This window comes from Podarcis gaigeae, assembly GCF_964106915.1.
Source record: "Podarcis gaigeae genome assembly, chromosome: 5".
NCBI lineage: Eukaryota > Metazoa > Chordata > Lepidosauria > Squamata > Lacertidae > Podarcis > Podarcis gaigeae.
The window spans coordinates 24,827,954-24,849,668 of NC_139681.1; the positions used below are offsets into that span (position 1 = coordinate 24,827,954).

At 39.1% G+C, this 21,715-nt stretch overlaps 1 protein-coding gene across 1 annotated transcript in view; it reads right to left on the reverse strand.

The window, feature by feature from the left end:
• The window catches only part of BMPR1A (bone morphogenetic protein receptor type 1A), a 55,832-nt gene that overhangs the window by 18,382 nt on the left and 15,735 nt on the right, over positions 1–21,715 (reverse strand). Inside the window, exons 2-3 of the mRNA XM_083740461.1 lie at positions 13,529–13,649; positions 1,812–2,025 (exon numbers count right to left, since the gene is read on the reverse strand). Of these exons, the coding sequence (XP_083596587.1) occupies positions 1,812–1,878 (67 nt within the window). The 5' untranslated portion in view covers positions 1,879–2,025; positions 13,529–13,649. The remainder of the gene's footprint in view (positions 1–1,811; positions 2,026–13,528; positions 13,650–21,715) is intronic.

Genomic DNA, 21,715 nt, shown 5'->3' on the forward strand with positions numbered 1-21,715 from the left:
TCCAAATGCATTTCTCTTTTTTTGACATTATCTCAAAAAGTAAGGTGTTTAAAATTTTCATTTGGTTGTTGAGTTTTTATTCCTACTAAATTTGTACAAACTTCTACTTTGCTAAGGATCATGCGTAGGAATACTTCTATAGCAGGGGTGAGGAACCTGTGGCATTCCAGATGTTATTGGACTACAATTCCCATCATCCCTGAATATTGGCTGCACTGGCTGAGGCTGATGAGAGTTGTAGTCCAAACATCTGGGGGGGGCCAACCTGGGGAAGGCCACATCTCTCAGATTAAACTGAATTTCCTCTAACACTTAAATATTCATAAAATCAGAGTATTATTTCAATTACTATCCATAATGGGCACAGAATCTAAGTTAGCCTTCACCAACATGGCGCCCTCCAAGGACTGAGCATGCTCAACTGAGTCCAGGAGCCAAATGATGTTGTTACTGCTTCTTCTAAACAAACAGTTGCATTTCCATTTTATTGTAACTTTTAAAAAAGATGCCTGTTGTGATATTCTTTTGTGAACCGCTTAATGAGGTTGAACTGAGCAGCAGTATTTAAATACTTTAAATAAATAAAACAGGCAGGTATCTTTGGATATCTCTAACATCTTTGCTTTCTCGCTTAAATGAACCTTCGTCTATGCCTATAAAGTTCAGTTGATTGACTTTTTCCATGACTCAGCTCACAGTTTACATAGTCTTCTGGGTGATTCAGAGAGGCCTATACCTGAATAATGACTTTGCAATTAGTCTCAAGTAATTAGTCTCATAAAAACAACCATATCTACCCTGATTCCCTCCTTGTCAAAAGGAGGCTAGCAGACTCTTCTGACTAGCAGTGTGTGCATTCACTAGGTAATCTTCCCTGTGTGAGGAAAGAACTTTATAGCTTAGATTCCTTAAGTCCACTGTGTCCTTTTTCTTTTAGGGTTTTTCGTCTAAAAAATATTATAGCCGCCACATTAACGCAGAAATATCCGAAGTGTTCACTGAATAAGACTGTCCACAGAAATGGAAATTAGTCAACAGATGCAAATGCCGCACCATTTAAAATACAAAGGAATTTTATCATTGAGTTTAGTATGAACTGCATAAATAATAACTACTACTTCTTCTTCTTCTTCTTCTTCTTCTTCTTCTTCTTCTTATTATTATTATTATTATTTATATGCCACCCATCTAACTGGGTTGCTCCAGCCTGAGAGGCTTCCAACAAATTAAAACATCAAACAGAACCTGGAATATTTTTTTATAGCAAAATCTTAACATGTCAATGAAAGTCAATTAAGAAGCATGTACCAGATCAAAACATTTTCCAGCTTTCAGTACTAAGGTCTATTATAGTTAACCAGCCCCCCCCCCCCAAAGTACTGGTTTTGAAATAAAAGACTAACCAAGAAAGCCTGCTTCTTGGTAACCAGCTCTTATATATTACCAATAAAGTGGGATCATAGTACTAAAAGGTAGGCAGCATGTCCTGTTAACAGCAGACAGACGGTTTCATAGACTCTGTATGAAAGTTATGTTAGAAATCTCCCTTTCTGTAAAAATGTAACTGATGTTTTTTGTTTCAAAGCAGAGGGTTTGAGAGTTGCTGAAAAAGATGGAAACCATTTTCAGGTGTGCACAAAAAAGTCTTCCATTTCAACAGCTTTCATGTTGTTTCTACGTTTCAAAAACTACAGCAGCTTATCTGCATCTATTTCAGACTGCAGTTAAAACATAAAATGTTGGCTATGCACATGAACATTCCATACATCAAAAAACTTTGTTTTTCAAACGCTTTACAAGTATAACTTTACCTTGAACTTGAGAAATGATGACTGCATAGAACCCCAGCAATCTGATGTAAACTTTCAGACAAATCATTGTTCGAATATAAATCCTTCCTGTGCACTGTCAACTTTGGCAAATTGCCCTGCTGCTTGACAAGTTCTAAGCTGGACTGTTTAGCAAAATCTGCTAGAAGACTTGGTGGCCAGTTGAAGCAATGGTTTAATTATTCCAATTTGTTTTCTGGAAAAAAGAAATGAAACAAAATTGCATTTTTGAACAGATGAATAAAATTATGCAAATTCCCCAAACCCTGAAAACGGGAGGGGGTATCAAATGGACAAGCTACAGTAAAAGCTTGAAATGATAAAACATACACAAATATATTTAAAAGACTAAAATATGACCTATTTGTATTTTAATCCATTGGATAACTATACAACATTTTAAAATTAATAGTTGACAACTACGTAGCTAAAAATGTGAAATTGCTGTAGAACTTAAAATTTTAAAAGAATGATAATAATTCCATTCTAACACAACAGTGCACAAACATCTACTAGAAAAAAAGATTTTTCTTTAAATACAAAGCTGTCTAGAAAACACTTTTCCAATGTTTGCTCAACTGCATGAAAAGGAAGGCAGTAGAAATTTGCTCTACCATTTTGAAGTACACTTCAGAAACAAAGTGGGCAAACATGGATATATTAAAATGTAGCAGCTTTTAGTAATCTCACAGTGATGTTTTTGAAATGATTAATAGGGCCTAACTAGGTCTCAGAGGAATAAACAGCAATTTGGACACCTAGGTAGTTAATATAGACAATACAGAACACTGATTTTGCCTTTCTTTGGCCTCTTGTTTGAGTGGGCTTGACCTCCTGACCCCTGTCAGCCTGGCGCTATTCTTGAATGAAAAAACTTGTATTTGTTCAAGGATGTGCTGCAATTACTGTTAGTGGCTGCTTCTACCATAAATAACTCAATCTGTCTGTTGGCAGGACCCAAGAACTTTTCATTTTAATTACTGCTTCATAGGCATTTAACATGGAGGCAAATTACTAGCAGAGCATAGAGGTGTCTGTCACTTTCAATTTGCGCATGCAGGGGGCATGCAGCCTTCGACCTGTGGCCTACTTTTCACACATCTGTGACTTCTTAGTAATGAAGAAACAAAGCAGCTTCCTCACTACAAGAAATAGAACCATTGCAATGGAATAGCCTATCTGTGGATTCAGCAACTGATGTATATTCAATGTTGGGCTATGCCCAGAGTATAATAGTTGTCCAGAATATCTCCACCTAAAGCTTCTTTTAAAAGTCTCAATGAATATTTTAGCCTTTAGGTCTCGGATAGTGTTGCTGTTTCAAAAAGTCTTCAGCTTTTATTGTGTTGATTTTACATTTGCTTTATGTCATTTCAGACTGTACACAGCCCTCAATATTGTCACAGAATCACAGAATCGATTCTCAATTAGAAAACCTTTTTAAAAAGTGACCTAAAGTTTTTATATCCCTGAATCACGTTTCCATGACTGGCAGATTGTCTCCTTTCAGTTCCAGAATAATTTTCCCCAGTCAAAATTGTTGTGCATGTGTAATGGTCATGAATGCACAATGACCTCAGATAACAATTAAAAAGTTAATAAGTTGGGCTGTACGCCCCGCCGTAAGTTTTGAATCATCCCAAAATAAGCATTCAAATTTATTTTATAAGATGGTATTTGCATCCAGCCCAACACTTTCCTTAAGTGCAAGTCAGTGTCAAAATATAGCATTCACATGCCAAATATAGTCCAAGAACGTAGGAATGACTAAGAAACTTTGTGTGTGACCCCAAAATATTTTTGGGCACCATAAATCATATACCCACAGATCCAGGACAGTGTTCTCAACAAGGTGGCATTGAATCACATACAGCCCAAGGCTTTCCTTGGGTGCAAGACATTGTCAAATGTGTGAACTCACATATATCAGCACAAAAGACTGTCAAATATGGGGTCCCCACACCAGTAATAGTTAACATTACTGGACATTCTCCTAGATGTGTGAGCATTTGACTTCTGATGGCCCAAAAACAACAGAGCTAAAAAGACCCAAGTATCGAAAATTAAGCTGATTATATATAAAGGATGAGGAGTTTATCTAGGGCCAAGTGTAAGAACCTAAGACAATGACCATGCCTTTAAGATTATTTTATTTTATTTTTTACTTTCTTTTCCTCCTTGAAGAATCAGATTGCAGGCAGGCAGGCAGAGCTGCAAATCCTGCTTTCATGACCCATATCCGGAGCCAGGTTGCAATTTTCCCTGGGGATCAACTGGCTGATGATCTGGTGTTTTTTCACCTTACCACATAACCTGTGGCATAGCTAACTTGGATAAACCACTAAGATTTAGTTACACTAAGCTTATGCTTCTAGAGTGGCAGACCTTGGTCATTTGTACTTCCTGTATGTAACATACTAACTTATTTGATTTTTACCTCACCCTATCAACAAGGGCCACCACATACTCCTAAAATAAACCCTTGCTTATCCTGGCCATTTAAAGCTTTTCTCTAATACATTCTGAAAGATACTCAGACATTTGAGTTCTCTGAGAGCCAGAGGAAAAAGTGTTTCAGAGTTGTTTCAATGCCATGTAATCGCTATAATAAAAATGAAAATGAAGTAATTAAAAGTGCAAAAAATGAGGCTATGTTCAACAAAAAAATGCTTTGATTAGGAGGGTTTCTGGGTGCAATTTAAAGAGCAAAATGAACTGGCTATGTAAGATTTACATGCACTTGTTTGATATTAATAAAATGCATTACAAACAATTTGCCTATAACAGAGGACTGTGTATTTCAGAATATTTTAAAAGATTTTAAATTGCCATGTTTGTTCATAACTGGAGTGGCCAATGTGATACCCCATGTGACACGCAATATCCCTGGCTCACTACCCACTTTGTGATGAGGGTGGTTACCACACCACCACCCCTCCGAAAGTACTTAAGAACAAAATTAGAAGAGTAATGCTCCTTTTCACTTCCTCTTTCAGCTCTATATGATTTTCAATTATCAAATCAGAATTTGTGTAACTGGAAAGTGGAGTAACTGAATGAGGAGGGAAAGGGGAGGGGAAAATGAAGTAAAAATGAGTAGTAGTAGTAGTAGTAGTTATTTATTTATTTATTTATTTATTCATTCATTCATTCATTCATTCATTCCCCAACCACTCTGGGCAGCTTTCAACTGCATATTAAAAATAATACAGCATCAAACATTAAAAACTTCCCTAAACAAGGAAGCTTTCAGTTGTCTTTTAAAAGTAAAATAGTTGCTTATTGCCTTGACATCTGCTGGGAGGGCGTTCCACAGGGCAGGCACCACTGTGCTACAAGCGTCAGGAGAGAGGGAAAAGGAAGAAAATCAAGAAAGAGAAAAAGAATGTGAGTGAAAGTGTGCATGCCAGATTCATTAGAATAGTCTGAACGCTACATACTTTTTTCATGGTTTCTTTCCCCACTCATCAAATCACAGATCCTTACAGGTGCTCCTAATTTTGACAAAGGATCCACTGAAAACCATCATCAATTTGTGACAGCTGCATATTCCTGCATTGCAGGGGGTTAGACTAGATGACCCTAAGGGTCCCTTTCCAACTCTAAAATTCTGTGATCTATTCATATGTCACTTCTGTGTCTACAGACGTGTTCTGTGATTTGTTGGTGCGTTTAAGTATAAGTTGCTTAGATTGGGGGTTGCCATACCAGCACCGACAAAGGCGTTCCTTGGCATCCCCAAGGCAACCTGTCATCACTCAGTTGTTGTTGCCCACCAGCCACATGGAGCTAACACAGCTGGCACTCCCTTTGTCTCGCAGAGGATTTTTTTCCTTAGTGAGGAGGGTGGGTAGGAGGCAAGAACAAAGAAGATAGTGCTGTTCACTAAACATGGCTGCCTGGCAGCCATGCAGAGCTGGAGAGAGGCACTTTCTTTGCCCTGTGAAGGAGCCTTTCTCAGTGAAGTACAGTGGACGCTTGGGTTGCGAACGTGATCCATGTGGGTCACGATCCAGCGATTCTGCGCAAAGCACGATTTTGTACTTCTGCACATGCGCCGAAACCCGGAAGTGACCCGTTCCGGTACTTCCGGGTTTGGCACAGTACGCAACCAGAAAATGCGCAACCAGAAGCGTCTGTAACATGAGGTATGACTGTAGTCAGGGAAAAGGTGGCAGAGATAACTTCCATTCGATCAGCGTTGTTGCCCACTGACAGATAACTTCTGAACTTGTTGACTTGTCTGCAAAAGCCCCTCACTTCATAAAATGCAATACAGTGGTACCTTGGGTTACAGACGCTTCAGGTTACAGACTCCACTAACCCAGAAATAGTACCTCGGGTTAAGAATTTTGCTTCAGGAGGAGAACAGAAATCGTGCGGCTGCAGTGCGGCAGGTCCCATGGGTTAAAGGGATACCTCATGTTAAGAACAGTTTCAGGTTAAGAACGGACCACCAGAAGTTCTTAACCCAAGGTACCACTGTACATACTAAAACTTGAACACTTAAATAAAACCACCAAAACATCTGCTACAGGTTTATATTTATTTATGATACTTATACCTCATCTATGGAATTTAAACAGCCCTCCCTTTAAAGTATGGTGAATTGCCAACTGCCATTAATAAATGCTAGTATTATGTTGCAGAATGAGTTCTCCAGGTGCCCACTTTATTGCCCCTTGTGTAGAGAAATCATAGCGTTCAGAAAAAGGATATTAATTTGCTGTACAATTGGTATTTCTTTTAAGAATTCATCATCTCGCTTTTACTACCTAGTATTAGCATACTGAAAAGATAATAAGCCAAGAAGAAATGCTTGCTATCCTTCTTCAGCAAGACATGCAAGCTGATAACTTTAGATTACAACATTCATTCCTTCAGGAATAGGTAAGCCACTTAAGTAGAACTCCAGCTGGATGGTATGCCTCGTTTCTAACTGTATAGCGTGTGCAGATGAAGGTTTTGAAAGGTTGAGTATGAATAAATTAAATAAAGCACTGCCAGAAGTTAAATATAAAGGCAATTAACAGAAATGGGCATTTTGCTGGTCAGTGATTTGTGTGATCAGATATTTTAACCATGTAAATCTAACAAAACCCTGTTCAAAGTCGGCATCTTCTCTTAAAATAAGCTTTTTGTAATATTTATAGTTTTATGTCAAAATCTTTTCAAGCTGAATTTGAGGTTTCAATTGCAGCCATACATTAAATAAAGCCAAAGCTAGGGTTTTAGTCTATGAGAACTGGAAAGCAGATTTCAAAAACTCCTTTCTCTCATCCTCCTCATCTTAATTCTCTCTATGTAGTAAGGTTCCTTTCTTTGGTCATCTGCCAGTTCCATAAAATAACTTGGAGTAAAGCGCTCCCCTTTTCTTGGGCCCCTCCCCTTAAGCAGCCCTAGGCGCCCTGTCTCATATGCTTTTCAAGGCGTGCTAGACTACACAGCAGACTTTCTGGCTCCACTTCCATTGTTTGCATGGCTGCATTGCTCCTTATCCACAGACTGGATTAGCATAAGAATACTGTCTTCTCCTTCAGTAAGCAATCTCCCCCTCCTGCCATCCCCTACAGACAAAACAGTGAAGGACTTTATTTAAGGATAAAATGTTAAAAGCCGTTGTTTTGCAGTTCAGTGTCGCTATATAAAATATTAAGTAATTCAGAAGAATGAGGCACACAAATTCTTGCATACCCACAGTGCAAGAAAACTTGGTGTTACAACTTTCAGCCTTCTTGGTATGCCAGCGATATTCCAGACAATTAAACAAAGAACTATCAGAATATTTAAGGGAAATAAATATTTTGAATTAGATAGGGCTGGGTTTTGGAGGGGGTTTGGGATGAAGAGGAGAGAAATCAATTGATTGTCAACACATTTTGAAGGGTGCAAGATATTAAAAACATAGGGCATGACCCCATGTGCTCTGCAGATTTTAATCTGTGGAACTGGCTTCTAAGATTTTGAATGGGGTAGACGTGACATATCTGCTGGGGGGGGCAGCTATAGTTATGGGAAAGTGTTTGAAGAGTGAAAGTGTAGAATGATAAGTTAGACCATAAAAAAAAAGGTAAAGGTACCCCTGCCTGTACGGGCCAGTCTTGACAGACTCTGGGGTTGTGCGCCCATCTCACTTAAGAGGCCAGGGGCCAGCGCTGTCCGGAGACACTTCCGAGTCACGTGGCCAGCGTGACATCGCTGCTCTGGCGAGCCAGAGCCGCACACGGAAACGCCGTTTACCTTCCCGCTGGTAAGCGGTCCCTATTTATCTACTTGCACCCGGAGGTGCTTTCGAACTGCTAGGTTGGCAGGCGCTGGGACCGAGCAGCGGGAGCGCACCCCGCCGCAGGGATTTGAACCGCCAACCTTTCGATCGGCAAGTCCTAGGCGCTGAGGCTTTAACCCACAGCGCCACCTGCGTCCCATGAAGTTAGACCATACAATTTGTTAAATCATGTCATCTCAGGACTTACGCAGATGAACTTTGGGTCAGAAGATTTGCCCAACTCGTTAGTATCATTCATAACATTTGTGAATCTAACACTGAGAATGTAGAGGGGCAACACCAACATTTCAGATTTAATGCTCCTGGTTGCTTCACAATAGTTAAGTAATAAGAATCAGACTGTGGAACTCCCTTCCTCTCTGCCATTGGGGGGGGGGGGGTCCAAGGAAGTGGGAGAAGCAATACACGCAGCTCACTTTATTATTCTTGCATTACCAACTGCTAAGCTAAGAGTAGTATTACACAGAGCCCTAGCATTTATCAACACCAGGCTGTAACACACTTTTGTTTATAATTATGATCTAATTCACAGCAACTCTTTCTCATTTATGCACAAGGTAATTAATGCACTCATTTTATAGAGTGAGAACTGAGGAACTGATGATTCTAAATTGTACAGGATGGTCAAAACACATCACAATTGTGAAGAGCTCCAAAAGGATTTCTAAAAGTTGTGTGAATGGGCTGTAAAATGTCAAAAAGCAATTCAATGTAAACAAGTATAAAAATGATGCAGGGGGAGACGACTTAATTTCGCATAGGATACATGGTCTTGATGTCTGAACCGGTGGTAACTGACAAGAGCAAAACCTTGGAGTTCGATGGGATAGAATAGCTCCCCATGAGGAAAGGTTTTAACAGTTTGGGATTTTCATAAAAGATCAATAAGAGGAGACATGATAGAGTTGTACAAAATTATGCATTGTGTAGAGAATGTGGATAGAGACAGGTTTGTCTCTGTCTTTCAACTAGGAGACATTCAATGAAGCTGAATGTTGAAAGATTCAGGACAGACAAAAGGAAGTACTTCTGGACACAGTGCACAGTTAAACGATGAACAGTGCATAGTTAAACAATGAAATCTGCTCCCATGGGAGGCAGGGATGGCCACCAACTTCAATGGCTTTAAAATAGGATTAGACAAATTCATGAAGATATGGCTATCAATGGCTACTAACCATGGTAGCTATGTTCTACCTCCACTTTGGGGTTTCTCAATATCAGTTGCTGGAAACCACAGGAGAGAGGCGGCTTCACATAGGCAACTGTTTGGCCAGTGTGAGAAGAGGATGCTGGACCAGATGAGCCACTGGCTTGATGCAACAGGCTTTTCTTATATTTTTATGTTGCACATTTATTAAATGTCCTTATGTTTGGAGGTGCTATTTGCACCGCATATTCTGTTTCTAAAGGAGCAGATCCCCCCCCCCCCCGATTGGTGAAAAGAGGGTAGTATCTCCATTTGTCTGGTCAGGAAAGAGTCCCCACAGCCAGAGTGAGCAAACTACAATGGTACCTCCAGTTACGAACTTAATCTCTTCCAGAGATTCGTTCGTAACCAGAAATCGTTCATAACATGAGGTGTGCTTTTGCTAATCGCGCTTCCTGCTGCTGCTACCGCCACGCCGCTGGAGCGCGCCTTCCGCTCGCATCCCAGGGCAAAGTTCGCAACAAGGGGCATCTACTTCCGAGTTAGCGGAGCGCAAAACCTGAAGCATTCTTAAGGGGGACGGTACGTAACATGAGGTACCACTGTGCTGTGGAAGAACAGAGTCACACAACAGTGGCAGTCATGGATCTTTCCCTGCTGAAGAATGGAGTATAGTGAGGCATGGGCATAGCTGGGGGGGGGTGCCAGCAGATGTCTTTTGGGGGATATTTCTACTAGTGATTTCCTCTCAAAAAGCTCAACAACTTTGGCTGATCCCCTTAAAAATGCTTTGCCTGCCCCCCTAACGAGAAACCAAGCTACACCCATGCAAAGAGGGCAAAAGGATTGACAGAAACTACTTATTCAGTGAGTTAAGGACTACTGGAATGAAACTAATGGTCAAAGCAGATGCAACCTTTTAATGTGAGGTGAAAAATACTTTAAGACACATTCCAGAATGTGTGTTCAAACCATTCCCACTAAACGCAAATTGTTCTTTCTCTCCACTCTAACAGAAGTAGATGGAGGGGAACTCTGAACTGGCCCTTTCAGATGCACAGTTATCTTAGGATCACCATTTAAACTGAAAAGATCTAAAGTTAATCCAACAATTCCCAACATCAGGTTTGTGCGCTGTTTTACTGCTGGAGTGTTTCATTATGAGAAGTCTGAAGGAAACAACACACAGGAAAAGCCAGGATCAGAAACCATGGATTGATTCTAACTTGTTCCAATAAACTAAACTCTAGAGTAACTGTAGTGACAACCATGGTTATTTTAACCTGAAAGCAAATTCTTCCAATCTCATTTTCATGCCTGAACTACAAAAGAGAGGGCAAACCCAAGGCTCATGTCCAGATTCATTTATATAATACTGAAACTATGGTTTAAGCATGATGTTCAAACTCAGCCAACGAAACCTACAGTGGTACCTCTAGTTGCGGACTTAATCCGTTTTGGGGTGCCGTTTGCACCCCAAAAAGTCCACAACTAGAGAGCCTCTTCTGCGCATGTGTGAGGTGCGATCAATCGCTTCTGCACATAGTGCGCAGGTTGCTTCTGTGCATACGTGGGCGGCGAACCCGGAAGTAAATACTTCTAGGTTTGCCACGTTCATAAGCTGAAAGTCCATAAGAAGAGCGGAACACAACACGAAGTATGACTGTATTTTGCACTGATTGGAATGCATTGTGAGCAACTGTCCTTAGGAACTATGGCCAAAGGAGTTTCAATAACAGAAATACCAGAGTTTTCAGTGTTGCCCACAAAGGGTATCAGAAAACTATTAAGCTGAGCAGAACAGTTGGCTGATAGTAGAGGAAGTTGTGGAGCAACATTTAATTCAAGTTTGTAAGGACTCCTGTTTCGTCTCTCTTATCAAGTAAGTGGTTGATTTCAAGTTAGAGCAAGATAAACAGGCAACTATGTATTTTTAGGTATCATAAATGTGTTATGACTAAACAACTATGGACACATTCTTTCACAAAAATGTATTCCCTGAAGCTCAAAACAAGGTAGTTCTAAAAACAGTTTCAAAACAGACTCTAAAACCAATCTTAAAATTTCAGTAGATGAACAAAACAGAGTACAAAGATAATGTTCACACTTCAATAGCAACAGACTGGTATTTTCCCTTAGTTTTTTAAAGTGTTAAAATAAGGTTGTTTCATGGTACCCCCTAATTCATGAAAATCAATGCTAAGCAGTGTTGATATCGTGGGGGGACGACTTTTTATGAGGAATCCCAAAGTTTCTTAGCATAAAATTATAATGTGCTTGGGAAGGAAAGCAAGTGCTTCATTTCTGTGGAAGATGAGTGAAAATTTTAAAGGGACACATATTTTAAGGAAATGTTGCTTAGGATCATTATATATTTTGCCATGTGCACAATATTTATCTAAATTCCCCTATGATGCATTTTTATGAATCTTTTGTTATGTTTCTCCACAATTTCAGCATTTGCAACATAAAAACACAATTTAAAACTGAATGTGAAATAAAACTAGATACTGGATCAAGAACTTCTCACAAAAGTAAGTACAATGAAAGCTATCTGAACAGAAACAAAATCATAATTTTAATTATTGAATTATCTCATTTTAATAGCAGGTGAAAATTACAATAATACCAAGCTAGATGTTTTACTAGAATGGGTTTATTCTACTTGACACTCACCATTATGTCCCAAATTTCAATATCATAGATGATTTTTTTTCATATCTTTCCTTTAAGTTGCCCTGAATTTTTCCTGCTATTTGTTCCCTTGGACTTTGGTTACTATTACTTCATCAGTATCTTCAGCAAACTCCCTCTTGTGCCTTATCCAATGAGAGCATTCTGAAGGGGATAAATGTATCCAAGCCTATCTTTCAAACTAGAGAGTAAACAGGACCTTTCTCTTAAAAAATACTCAGAAGTATAACTTTGCCAATAAGATTTCATCACCATTCATTTAAAACAGTGGTTCTCAGAGGGTGTGGTGCACCACACAAGTGTGGCAGGAGAGGCTGGAAAATGTGCTGCAAAGATTCAAGGACAATCAAAGAAACATTTTAGTGTAGTATAATGTAAATTTTTTTTTCTATTTTCAAAATATGAATAACTAGCTTTTCAAAATGAGACTAGGAGCATCAAGTGATACTGCAAGCTCACACCTCTCATTGAGTTTGTATACACACTTAACATACATGTGTAAGAGGCTCATTTAGAATTATATTTTGGAAATGAGTCATGTTCTTATGTAGCTGCATTGTTTCACACTTTCTGGATGTCCCATGATCATGTTATGAAGTAGTTGTTTTCTATATGATAAATCAAGCACTGCTAGTAGTTGATTCTTCTTGTTTTGCAATGTACTTCTTATCAATAAAATAATGTGGTGTGGCGTGGTGTGGTGTGGTCCAGAGAAAAAAGTTTGAGAACCACTGCTTTAAACAATGACATACTAACGTCCATCTATCTGGGCCAGTTTCTGCTGAGACTCATTATTATGTGTCCAACCATGAACAAACTTCTGAGTGTAATGATAGATCAGATATTGGACCAATTTTACCCCATAAACGGAACAGCAATCAAAAACATCGGAACTGAGGTAGACTATTTTTAAATATCATATGCTAAACCAGGCTTCCTTCACCTCGGCCCTCCAGATGTTTTGAGACTACAATTCTCATCATCCCTGACTACTGGTCCTGCTAGCTAGGAATCATGGGAGTTGTAGGCCAGAAACATCTGGAGGGCCGAGGCTGAGGAAGCCTGTGCTAAACTATTATTTTTCTGCCAAGGGTTAAGGCGCCATCCCTTTTGAACTTCTCAGCCACTCTGACCAGTAGGATTGGTTGATAGTTTGCCTAGAAGTTTACAAAGTGTCTGAAAAGGGATTTAATCAGCCTCTCCAACAAGGAGAGCCAACAGGCATTTTATATGATATTTTCAAATATGAAATACAATGGACGCTGATTGTCAATTATGTTTCAAGTGCCTGTAATGAAACTCATGCCCTCCTGCTACAGTGAGGACTAAAAAATCAGCACAGCAAGGAAGGCTGGTTCGTGTTTTTTGTTTTGTTTTGTTTATTTGCAGCTTTGAATCTGACCAGGAGATATATTATAGACCCCCCACCCCCAGAATTTTGCTAGCCACCTTGAACTTTTAAGATAGGCAGGATATTGGTGCTTTAAATAAAAGTTAACATTTCTAATCCAACAGCCCATAAGAATGTTATATTTGAATTGAGCCCATTTTTGAATGGATGTTTGTTACCTTTTGCTGATGAGTGGGATGAAATGGTGCTGTAGAGTTGATATCCTGCAAACTTGTTTCATCTGTATTTCCACTTCATCAATTCCAAAATAAAATTGTAACAATGCATATTTCTTTAAAGCTGTAAGACAGGAAAAGAGTTGGAATTTAATTTCAAACAGGCTTTTTAAGAACTAAAAAGATGTGTATGTGTTTCATCCTACCAGCTATAGAGTATTTGTGCGCATAAATGTTAGTCTGCAAATAACACTAACACTACACAGCTTCTCTGTACTGTGTAGCAAAGTACTTTGAAGGGGCTTTCAAAAGCAGTCTGTGATAACACCATGAATCCCACTAGGCATGCCTGAGTTGTTGGATATGCCTAAAGTAGTTATTTGGATGCTCGCCATCATCTGTAATGATGCACAACAACACAATTCTTCCAAGTGTTACATACATACAGGCTCAATTTTCATATTCAATTAACTGTATATAATTCAGGATGACAACCAACAGACTTCTATAGTCTTGGTATAGTCAAAAACAAAAACAATTGAAGTGGGGATATAAAACTTGGTGTAGTAACTATGTTAACTTAGGGAAGGACTGGAAGAATCTTAACCATCTGGTTGCTGAGGCTGCTAAAAATGCTATCACTCAGGAATTTAAATATTCTCTCAGTTTCCTATGTGATCTAGTGCCTTAAAGAACCTGTAATAGTTCCTAGCTTGGCCCTCAGTTTTAAATAAATTGTTGCCATAAATAAGATCTATTTTGACAATTCACTCCCCAAAATTGCATTCCCATCTCTTTTTTAAAAAAATAAAAAGCAGTTATATGGGGAAAGGCAAGTGATTAAAACGGTCAAAGCTGGCTTTAAGTTAAGAGGAGAAATCTTGCATTGTGAATACGTATTTTGGAAGGTGGGGTAGTATGCTGGCTCCTGGACTCTGTATAGCAGCTATATGGCTGATAGGCTGTGCGAGAAGTAGAAGAGGTTGAGAAGTAGGTTTGTATAACTACAGCAAGCCACTCCTGAAAAGTAGGATAATTATGCTGGGCTGAATCTTTAGAGGAACACAATTCTCTGCACAGACTCTACCTACTGTAAACTTCCTCCCCACCCCAGCAAGATGGATAGGTTTGTCGGAAATACAGAAGGGTAAAATGGAAGGGCACTGCTCTGTGGTTCAGAACTCTTGTGTGGTTCAGATCTTTAAGAGTGTCCATGTACATGCTTCAATATTTTTGTGAAACTGTATGTAAATTTTATGACAGATTTCCATTTGGAATGGCTAGTATTCACAAGGTTGAGACCATGGCAAAATCACAAACATGTTCAGCACCAGGAATAAATTTGAGGACTAACCATTCATTAAGATCTACAGGTCAGTATAAAAACAGCTTCCTTGTGCCTCCTGCAGAAATATATGTGTGTGCGCGCGGACACACACACACACACACACACACACACACGACATAACACTGATGAAGGGAGAAGCAGCTGAGAAAAATGTCTACACAAAGACTCTGTAGCTTGTTATGTGCCTACTTCAAAAACACTAAAGATGTTCTCCCCACCTTCTGTTATGCCATTAAGTGAAAGAGCTGAAAAGTTACGAGCGTATTTTGACACCAATTGATGGTTGCTCTTCACCTCCAGTGGGAATGCAACATGGCCTGCAGCATATTCCTACCAGCTGCCAGAAAGGCTGCATGACTATGCAATAAATTATGCTACTTCAATACTATTAAAAAACACTACAAACATAAAAATGATGCTGTTGCACATGATTGATATGTAGCTGGGCAAAAATAAGGGTTCTAAATCCTAAATCAGGAGGAGGACATATGGAGAACCACAGGTGCCCCATTAGTGCTTTAGGATTTTGAAGTCGATTTTTGTCCAACTACATTGTGTCAGCATGCAGAGTTCAAAATCTTGAAGGCCTGGGTACCTGTGGTCCTTCAGAGGCTGTTGGTCACCATCTCTTCTCAGCCCCCACCAATGTGGTCAATGGTCAGGTTGCTATGATTCTATTACGAGAACTGTAGTCCAAAAGCAATTGATGGGACACAGGTTCCCCAGTCCTGTGCTAAAGAAAGACTTCCACATTGTCCATAATGTTCTGGTTAAGCTGAACACAGCAAGCTAATGAGCCTGACTCAAGCTAATTCCAAAGGTTAACACGTGCAGTTCTGCCTTTGGCATGAGCAGACAATCAAGCACTCAGCCCTCAAAAAAATAAGTTTCAGGATTGCTACCTCAAAGCTTCATAATAACCTTTGTCATTACAAGAAGGTCATAATGCTTCTGCCTCCATGCACATTTGTAAGTATTCCTATCTGGTTTAACAGGCCTTGGGAATCAATAATAAATTTGTGTAAAATGGAGCAACCTGAAACTAACTCAAATATCAGATAACACCAGTTCTTAAAGACTGCAGTCTTTGCTGAATAGACAGGCTGACATTAAACCTCTTTATCAAACACTCTTTTTATATTTGGAAAATTCTTGTTATTTTCCACACACTACAGAATATAATTGTAAAGCCAAAACATAAAGTGTTTTTCCTACGCATTTGCTGAAATCTCATTAATCTTGTTAATGTCTGTTGGAACGCATATAAACCACTGAAAATAGGAGCATGGTTCTTGCTGTACTGACACCAACAGAATATCTGCTATATCATTTTTCTGACAAACCTACATGTCCTATTTGAGACCTTATTAAATTTCCCACAGCCACAATGTCTGCGAAAATAACATCCACAAACAAGCCCAAGGTTTAGAACAGATGGAATCCTGAGACGTTTTGTGGAAAACTGTGGGGCCAGTCAAAGCCCCACCCCACCCCAATACAATCAATGAGACTTCAGAAGTGATTCGATCCTTGTTCAAACTGATGTAAAGCAGCCTGTGTTAGTTCAGAGGGCATATAACACACAGTAAAGTGAAGCTTCTTCCACTTGAGAAGTAATAGCAATCAAGATGGAGGAGCGCTCCAACAGTACCATGCCGCTTAATTTGTTAATAAGCAAGTTCAGTTCATCTATTCTTTCCTCCAAAATACAAAAAAGATTACCAATCCAAAATATTAAGAATTCCTCCCCATGTTTTAAAAATCTGCTTAAGACCTATTTCCATGATTGCATGATTTAGGCATGCAGAAAGAATCAAACCTCAATTCTACCTCTCCTGTATTAAGGGTAAACAAGGGAGAAAAATGCTTGCCTAGGAATTTCAATGCCTTAAGGCTGATCTTAGGAAGAGAAGCAACTACTTGTGTTGGCTTCATATAAGAAGCAGGTGCTATTGTAGTACTGCCAGGGGGGAAAATAGGGGAAGAATTTTTTTCAAATGTGAATCAGTTGTGGGATAAAAACTAGAGGCTAGATACTGCAACTGAACTGAACTGAACTGAACTGGCCACAATTATTCTATTTCCCCAAATTATGGCAAGACATCTTGATCCCCACCATTTTTCCTGTGGTTATATCTATGGATTACATATTCTGAGGGATGTTTCAGAAACTGTTTAGTAACTATACATGCTAATTTCATTACTTCTGTAATTTTTCCAAACACAGAAACTAAATACTTTACAATAGTGTGTGTACATCCCATCCTAGGGCTACAGTGGTACCTCAGGTTAAAGACGCTTCAGGTTACAGACGCTTCAGGTTACAGACTCCGCTAACCCAGAAATAGTACCTCGGGTTAAGAACTTTGCTTCAGGATGAGAACAGAAATCGCACAATGGTGGTGGCGCGGCGGCGGCAGGAGGTCCCATTAGCTAAAGTGGTGCTTCAGGTTAAGAACAGTTTCAGGTTAAGAATGGAACATCCAGAACAAATTAAGTTCTTAACCCAAGGTACCACTGTACTTCACAAAAATACTGTAGCCATAGTCTTTAAAAGACTATAGAATTTTTGCAGGACCACAAGCAGTTACAGCGGTCTGTGACAATACTTTGCTAAAAACTGCGAGAGCCTTTTTTCCAACTCACAACTTGAGAAAGAAATGGGCAGAGAAATCTCAGAAACACGCATATTTCAATCTGGCTGAGACTTTTACACAGTGCTTCCTCTGTATATCCAACACTTGGAGTATAATAAAAGCAGACTTTTCAGTCACTACATCTTTAACTAGCAATAAACTGATCAAAGGTATCATATTTTTTTTCACAGTTCTGTTGCATGCATACAACTAACTGCACGAGTTAAAAATAGAAATTCCATATTTTGCATGTCTGCAAACTAACATCACATCTTTGTGGAACTCAATGTACTAAATAGCCATGCAAAACATTATTTATTTATTTTAAAGGCAGGTATTACTAGCTATAATAATGATCGACCTAGTATAAACACAAAAAGTTGAGAGAATTTTTTTAGCAATGTTCCATTAAAGTTAGACATATTTCTTACAAATGTATTCATGTACGGCAACCTTTGATTTTTAAGTAGCTAACTGCATGGATAAAATTGTGCATTTGCTTATGTAGTCCCAAGATTAAAGGCAAGTGGTGCATCACACAAATAGTTTGAACTGGATTCCTCCTCCCCTCCCAACTAAACTGATTGAACCACCATCTGTGTGTTTCCAAATTCCAGGTGAATGGCAGACATCTTTCAATCACCAGCTCCTATAAACTTAGATTGATGTGCCTTCCCCACCCTTGCTTTCATAACCTGCCCCATATATATTAATCCTCATATGGTCACATCAATCTCATAAATGTGTCTGAAAAGGGAGAAGTCAAAGGTGTGGCAGTTATTGGCATAATGGGAAACTTTAGCCTCTTGAGAAACAAAAATCATTATTTGCCATTGCTCTTATTTTGCTTTACATCATAAGCTGTGCTCAAGACCAACTCTTTTCCTACCAATGTCCCTGATCAGCTATGGGAAACCAGCAATATTGTAATAAACGTAACCATCTGATCACCATGCCTGCCTCTCTGAATCAACCCCCCAAAATGTATGACCCTTGCTGATTAAGCTGTCATCTCTCTCCTCCCACCCCACCCTCCTGCAGCCTCCTCTCCACCATTAAGAGGTATGATCTTACAGGACATGGCCAGGACAGGAGCATACTGTCCTGACTGCAATGAAAAATATTGAGGGAGAGAAGGAAGAGGTACAAGCCTTTCCTGCTTCATTTGATTACAACTGAGCTGAAGAGCTTTTTGAGCATAAAGAGAAAATACACGTCAATGTGTAACTATTACTAGTGGTTCATTTCTTTATGTAAGAGTGCATGCAGCCTTGTGAGAGAAAGTCAACAAGCAATTTCCTCCATTCCTTCTATAACGGAACACAGAATTAAGAATAAAGTACCACCTCATGCACACAGTTATCAACTAGTTAGGTTAGTTTTTGTTCACCCTGGAAAAAAAGTAAAGGAACCAAAACTTTCTTACACGTATAAAAGTAACATTTGGCGAAGTAATAACTAAAAACACAACTGTGATTATATGATCAGCATAGTAGATGATATGGCAGCTGCACTTAAAAATTCCTAGAGAAAAGAAAAATTGTTTTCCCTTTCCAGGCCCCCTTTAAAGAAAATCTCTTTTGGTCTTTCCCCTGAGTGGGGGCAGGGCTAAAGACGACTGACAACTGTGTATTCTAGCCAGCATGTCTCCAGCCTTCAAGTGTAGTGGTAGGCTCTGGAATGAAGAATGAGTAACTTGATCTTTTCCCTTCCCTTCTGCTTCACAGCAACATTTAGAAAGTAATTTAACCTCTTAAAATGGCATCTCAGCACTGGTTCATAGAGTTATTCTGCTGAAAGCAGGAAATATTAGGAGTTTTAAGCTTTTTTTTCTTTTCTTAAAGAAGAATTTTAGAAACATGTATGTCTGTTTGATGTATGTCTGTTTTCAAGAATTGAGGCATCTTGGTTTCACAATAAACTTATAGCACAATGCTAAAAATGTTTACTCAGAAATGTTATTGATTTCAGTGGAACTTGTTTACGATTAAAGTCTGTGATCCACAGCACTTGATAGTGTAGCTCATATCTTGAATTATCTGCAGTGCTCTCTACATGCATTACTTTTTTGCTTAAGCTGAACAATTGTCATTAAAGTCACTTATATTATGCCTCTGCTCTGCTTTCAAGAGAGGCTGCTGTCTTCTTTGATGCAATGGATATTCTACCAATTACAGGGGAATAACCAAGATGCAAACAGTAAAATGGATTTGTTATTGGTTATACTGTGTATATATAAATGGCACGCACCCAATACAAATAAGCAAACTGTGCAAATGATTCCTGGACATGGCTGCAATTACATAACAATTTCAATACCGCTCTTTACAGTCCATTAGTACATTAACCATTACAAGAGCCACAGCAAACTCCATTTAAGTTCTGTACAGATACTTCGTTCAGATATTATATGGTTTGGTTACTGGGATGTACCTCAGGTTTGTGTACTTTTATTCTCTCCCATCCAGGTTCAGGGTAACTACAGTGTGCTGTTAAATCTAATCAGTTTGCCTGCAAACCAGCATTACAAGCTCAGTTCAAACAATGGTTTCTCATTTTGGTTTGAAACAATGGCTCACAGGGACCATAGCTTGCCTCATTCAGACATAAAGGTAAATTATAGCTACCATGAACACAGAACTGAAAGGGGGAACTGGGAGTGCAAAAGGGGAGAAGAGAGCATCTTATTGTATGGTATGGTCAATGTGTCTCAAACAAACGTGAAGTGGAGAGTCACTTATGTTTGTTATACACCAGCTGGGTTCACATGTAACACTAAACTATGGTTCAGTGCTGTATATGTTAGCTGGAATTAACCCAAGCAAAGCTTACTCCTCCCATACAACAGGGAGCTCTTTGTCAGTGTTTACTTCCAGTTTCTCCTAATCTTGCCTTATCATGAACTAGAGAATCACAGAATCATAGAGTTGGGAAGGAGGGGAAACAAATCAGTTTCATAGCCCATGGTTTGACGTCGGTTTGATTTGAAACCAATTATTTCGTGATAAATTATGATCCCTAATTTGCTTACAATAACAAGTTGAGTGGGGCAAACATAAAAGTAAATACAGTACTGGCAAAGTCAAGCACAGACAAATACAAAATTCATTTCAGTAACATAGAGCTGTATCTTACATGTACATTTTATTGTTCATCCACGACTTCCTAAGTCCAGGAAGGCTGATTCACACTGTGACAGGCATGGGTGGGAAAACCTTACTCTGGCAATGTTCTGATGAGCCAGCATTTCTCTATAGGACAATAAGCTTTAAGGACAGGGATACAGAAATACTTATTACCCTCCCAGTAAATCTCCTACTGTTGAACACTAAATTAATATGGAAGATACGTTAAACTGAAAAAATGTAGCATCAGAAGACTAATGTCAAAATTATTTGGCATCCTAATCAGCATTTGATTTTCACCAAAGAATGAAGCAATACAAAGCCCTAGCTATAGTCTCAGCTCACATTACCACTATGAAAAAGCAACAGTACAGCATCCTTTATGCACTTTCATAATGTCTCTGCTTTATTAGGCAAAATAGTCTCCATGCACTCATTCTGGCATCTTTGAAAATAAATTAAGAGAAAACAGATGCATTGGCAGAGATGCATGGAAAGCACTCAAACTTCAACCATGTCAGGGATCTATTGTGATATAAATATAACAACATGCAACCTAAGGAGGCTTCTCTACTGATACACTTGTCTTTTCCATAGCAGCAGTAAGCAAATATGGATTAAACGCTTCATGAAAAAATGAGAATGCCCTTTGTTACTTCTGTAACACGGTCAATGACAACAGGTTTAGCTGACAGAACCACGGCTATATAAAACAACACAATAGTAACCAGTACAGTAATAAAAATGTATTAAGCAAGCAGTAAGCTTCTCTAGTATAGCAACTAATAAAAGAGGGTATAATCGATCCCAGCTAAGCTCCTTTAGTTATTCTGATTCTAACATGATTTAAGCTTCAGTGCTACAGTCCCTTATCTGGGAGTGCTTTGGGAGGCAGAGGTGGCCTCTGTTGCATGGATGTGTTACCAGTCTTAAGTGAAATTTGGAGGGTCGCAATTAGAGAGGGGGCCCTCTCAGTGGTCACAACCATCCATAGGAACTATCTACGCCAGGATGCTTGCCTAAGGCATACATTACGATCCTTTTAACCAATGTGGACTTGCAACTGAGTACAGTACATGTG